Source organism: Marmota marmota, unplaced genomic scaffold (genome assembly GCF_001458135.2).
Source record: "Marmota marmota marmota unplaced genomic scaffold, marMar, whole genome shotgun sequence".
NCBI lineage: Eukaryota > Metazoa > Chordata > Mammalia > Rodentia > Sciuridae > Marmota > Marmota marmota.
The window spans coordinates 128,631-133,148 of record NW_025999932.1 but is presented as its reverse complement, the minus strand read 5'-3'; the positions used below and the strand labels follow the sequence as shown (position 1 = coordinate 133,148).

The 4,518-nt window shown below is 43.4% G+C and overlaps 1 protein-coding gene across 5 annotated transcripts in view; it reads left to right on the top strand.

The window, feature by feature from the left end:
- Nucleotides 1-6: 6 nt before the first annotated feature.
- The window catches only part of Cdc16 (cell division cycle 16), a 27,264-nt gene continuing 22,752 nt past the window's right edge, over nt 7-4,518 (top strand). For 4 of the 5 annotated variants that reach the window (XR_007346594.1, XM_048800565.1, XM_048800566.1 and 1 more), the window contains exons 1-5: nt 7-96; nt 1,683-1,737; nt 1,825-1,922; nt 2,905-2,943; nt 3,228-3,368. Coding sequence is in view for 4 of the 5 variants with exons in the window: in XM_048800565.1 (XP_048656522.1) it covers nt 49-96; nt 1,683-1,737; nt 1,825-1,922; nt 2,905-2,943; nt 3,228-3,368 (381 nt within the window). In the remaining variant the exon portion in view is untranslated. Of the gene's footprint in view, nt 97-148; nt 300-1,682; nt 1,738-1,824; nt 1,923-2,904; nt 2,944-3,227; nt 3,369-4,518 lie in introns of those variants that run through there. The other variant, XM_048800567.1, reaches the window with a different exon arrangement.

The window sequence follows — 4,518 nt, the reverse complement described above, 5'->3', positions numbered from 1 at the left end:
GCTTTGGAGGGCGGCGACGGTGGCGCGCAGTCGGCCGGCCGTGCGGCCATGAACCTTGAGCGGCTGCGGAAGCGTGTCCGGCAGTACCTGGACCAGGTGCGGGGCGGCCGGGGCACGCGGGGCCGCGGGAGGGCGCTGGCGGTGGCCTGGGACCCGCGGTGCCTGAGGGAGCCGAGGCGCGTTCAGAGGAAGCGGCCTGGGGTTCGGCTGGCCGGAGGCGTGCGTCCGAGAGGGTTAGCTGTGACTCTTTGTGGCGCTTCACGCGAATAAAGACGAGACCCAGCGTGTTGGAAGGCCGGGTACGAAGCTCGCGCTGCGTGGGGTTCCCCGGGAGGCGGGCGAGGTCGCGTCCCTGTGCCGAAGGGCCCGCTGGCCCTGTAACAGGGAAGCGGGGCAGGCGCGTTGGATGCGGTGTTCGGGACTGAATGCGAAGCGCTGTAGCCGGGTTTCTGCAGCAGGCCGCAAGGCAGCGTTTTTGTCTTCCAGAAGTTAGTTTAGTCAGCGTTTCGCGATCCCTTCCGTGTGGCACGTTGAGAGGAATAACGGGGGCTGTTGTCAGAGTCCGTGGGGCGCCTCTGAGCAGACTGCCCGGGCCCAGCCTTTCCTTCTGCCCGCCCGTCTGCAGCTCTGTTTGGGTTTCCTTCTGCCCACCTGTCTGCAGCTCTGTTTGGGTTTGCATCTGCCCGCCCGTCTGCAGCTCTGTTTGGGTTTGCATCTGCCCGCCCGTCTGCAGCTCTGTTTGGGTTTCCTTCTGCCCGCCCGTCTGCAGCTCTGTTTGGGTTTCCTTCTGCCCGCCCGTCTGCAGCTCTGTTTGGGTTTCCTTCTGCCCGCCCGTCTGCAGCTCTGTTTGGGTTTCCTTCTGCCCGCCCGTCTGCAGCTCTGTTTGGGTTTCCTTCTGCCCGCCCGTCTGCAGCTCTGTTTGGGTTTCCTTCTGCCCGCCCGTCTGCAGCTCTGTTTGGGTTTCCTTCTGCCCGCCCGTCTGCAGCTCTGTTTGGGTTTCCTTCTGCCCGCCTGTCTGCAGCTCTGTTTGGGTTTCCTTCTGCCCGCCTGTCTGCAGCTCTGTTTGGGTTTGCATCTGGGGAACTGATCCCGACCCCCGCCAGGGGTGAGAACCAGGGACTAGAGCTAGCTTTGACAAATTTGTGAGTGGCTTTCTTTTTGTCAGCGTTTTTGTTATAGTTGACTAGAGGAGGTGACCCTCCCTGTGGTCATTGATAGTTGATGTGTGTTTTTGAGTGCTGTGAATATTACAACTAAGGTATTTGCGTAGTGTTTTATGTACTACATTCCTCTTTGGGACCCATTAACAACTTACTGCAATTGTCTACACAGGAAATGCTAATGACTAGATATTGGAAAATACTGTAGAATAATCATTTCAGTTGTCTGCTGTTTGTGCTTGTAGGTACTTTTTTTTTTTTTTGCTTGTGTATGAACTTTTAAAAACCAAATTACTTTCTTGAATTGTATATACAAAGATCTGAGTATGTTTTACTTGTACCATTGAACTAAAACTCACCCTTGTCGACCTATAAGAAAAAACGTGGTTGGTAGACCCTTGCTATGTGTAAAAACTTGTGTTGCTGTGCTGACTTCATATATGGCATTCTAATAATAGTACACATCTGTTCAGAGCTGTGGGAATGACAGGGTAGTCACCCCTTGTTTGTTTCTGTTTGCAGCAACAGTATCAAAGTGCTCTGTTTTGGGCAGACAAAGTTGCTTCACTTTCTCATGGTAAGTGACCAATGCTATTTTTTTTTCTAACTGATCTTTAAAAATTTCACTTTTTACCTCTGACCATTTATTTAATGTCCTCTCCAGAGGATCCCCAGGATGTTTATTGGTTGGCTCAGTGTCTTTATCTGACAGCACAATATCATAGAGCAGCCCATGCACTTCGGTCACGAAAACTGGACAAAGTAAGTATGTTAATAATGTAAACTTAAAAGTTTTCGAAGCTGTAAAACAGTCATTAGATAGGTATTTTAGGTGTATGTTTTGTTTATTCTCACATGTTTAAAGAAATTCACCTTTTTTTGAATGAAAACTTCTTCCTAATTTATCACTTTATTCCTTCCTTCCTCATCCCATCTAGTCACTAAGTTCTGAAAATTGTGTTTTTGTTGTTGTTGTTTGTTTGTTTTGAGATGAAGTCTCTTTATGTTGCCCAAGCTGGTTACAAACTCCTGGGATCACAGGCACATACCATCATGCATGGGCTTGGAAATCCTATTTGTATGTAGCTCTGAAACTGTGAGCATTTCTTTAGATTTTCTTACCACTTACATAAGTGAGGCCTTCAATTTATTAGTTGGAGTCCACCTTCTTGTTTTTTCTTCAGTAACATTTTCTTCCTTTCCACCTTTCCTATATCCAGTCCTTTTTACAAACTATCACAAGGGAGAATTTCCTAAAATACAGTTCTGATTGTGTTACCCAAAAAATCATTCAGTGATTTCCCTCTGCCCACTGGATAAACTCAGACGTCTTAATAGACGTGGAGGTTCCATCACTGCCGTTTCAATGCATATAGTGCATACTCCAGTTGGGCACCTTTTAGTTCCTTGGACATGGTAGCAGGTGTTTATGCTACATTCTGCTGCCCAACCAGCTTCTGACTTGGCTTCCCCTGCAGATGTTTTTTTTTCAGCTGGCTAGTGCTATTATAGTGTTTTGTGTTGTGTTCATTTCCCCCCCCCCCCCACCACCACTGTAACATTTTCACTACTTTTTAAATTCGTGGTACCTGGTAAACAGTAGGTTTGTGTTGAATATGGGATAAGAGACTGGAATTTTTGCTGCAGGAGTGAAAGGAGAAATTATAAAACTAGCTGTCTTGTGCTTACAGTTTTGTTTTAAAATGAAAATATGTGACAATTTTAAAAATAATTTCTTTCCTAGTTGTATGAAGCGTGTCGTTACCTTGCAGCTAGATGCCATGTAAGTATGCTATTTTTCCTTTTTATTTAATAAAAATTGATTATGTGAGCATTGTTTCCCTTATGTATGTATATGTGAGAATTTGGGTAATGGAATTTGGCAGGTTATTGTAGTATTTTGTGAGGAAATGTGTTTTTCTTTAGTATTGTTTGCTATGAAATACTTATTTACTAAAAGCTGACATATATGAAGAAAATTGTAGTTCAGACAATTTAAGTGGATATATTGTCCGTTTAAAATCTAGAAGTCATGTTTGATGAATTGTATGTCTGTTTCCTGCATAGTATGCTGCAAAAGAGCACCAGCAAGCTCTTGATATTCTTGATATGGAGGAACCAATCAACAAAAGACTATTTGAAAAATACCTGAAGGATGAAAGTGGCTTGAAAGACCCCTCCAGTGACTGGGAAATGTCACAGTCCTCGGTGGGTAGTTTTGTTAGCATGCCTCAGAAACAGCAGTAGGAAATGCCCATATTAAGTGGCAAACTTTCTTTTACTTGTATATTATTAAAGTAATTATGATTTCCAGCTTATTTCCCCACCAAAACCAAAGAGTCTGAGAAATTTCTGAGTAAACCATATGTTGGAAACTAATGATATCCTCTGAGGCTGTGTCTGAGAGGCTAACCTTAGACTTGCTTCTCAGATGAGGTGCCATGAATTGCACCCTCAGGAGGAATAATCTTGCTTACTTTGTTCTAACAGTGTTTTGGACCTTCCCACCCAAAGAACTTTACCTAGCTGAACTTGTTTGCAGGGAATGTTGTGTTTGGTATGCTTCAGTTTATGTGCTTCTTACCACCATGAAATTGCAAGAGATTTGTCTTAGTGAATGACCCTCAGTCAGGCCAATAACCTGGATCATTATTCCTTTATTTTTAATAGTTTAAGATAAAATTCACGTACCAGATAGTTTATCCATTTAAAGTGTACAGTTTCTATGGCTTTTAATATATTCATATCTGTGCAAACCTCAGTTGTAGAACATTTTTGTTACTTAGAAAGAGACCTTCCCCCATTAGTGATCACCCAAAGATCCACCTGTCTCCATAATTGTAAGATTTATGAAGGAACTTGGTTACTCTGCTTTTCATCTTAAAATGATAGGTATATTATACATTCTGGGTGCTCACATGCTTTTTTAAAAACCACTCATCTATGTGTTTAAGCACATTAATTTTATTGCTAGATGCATAGATGAGGGAGATTGGTATTATCACTATTGTTTTTTGGATCTCTTGTTCATTAATTTATCTCTTATGAAATGTATGATTTATTTGTAAAGTATTATTTCTTCTTTGAAATTGCTTTTTTTGCTGGGTGCATTGGCACACATCTGTAATCTCAGCAACTTGGGAGCCTGAGACAGGAGGGTTCAAGGTCACTCTCTACAACTTAACAAGACCCTAAACAGTTTAGTGAGACTCAAAATAAAAAAGGCTGGAGATGTAGCTCAGTGGTTAAGTGCCTCTGGGCTAAATTCTTAATACCCCACCCCCCCACCCCACCCACACACACAAAAAAGCAAATTTTTTTTTTTTAAACACATCACTTAGGACACTGCTTAATTTAT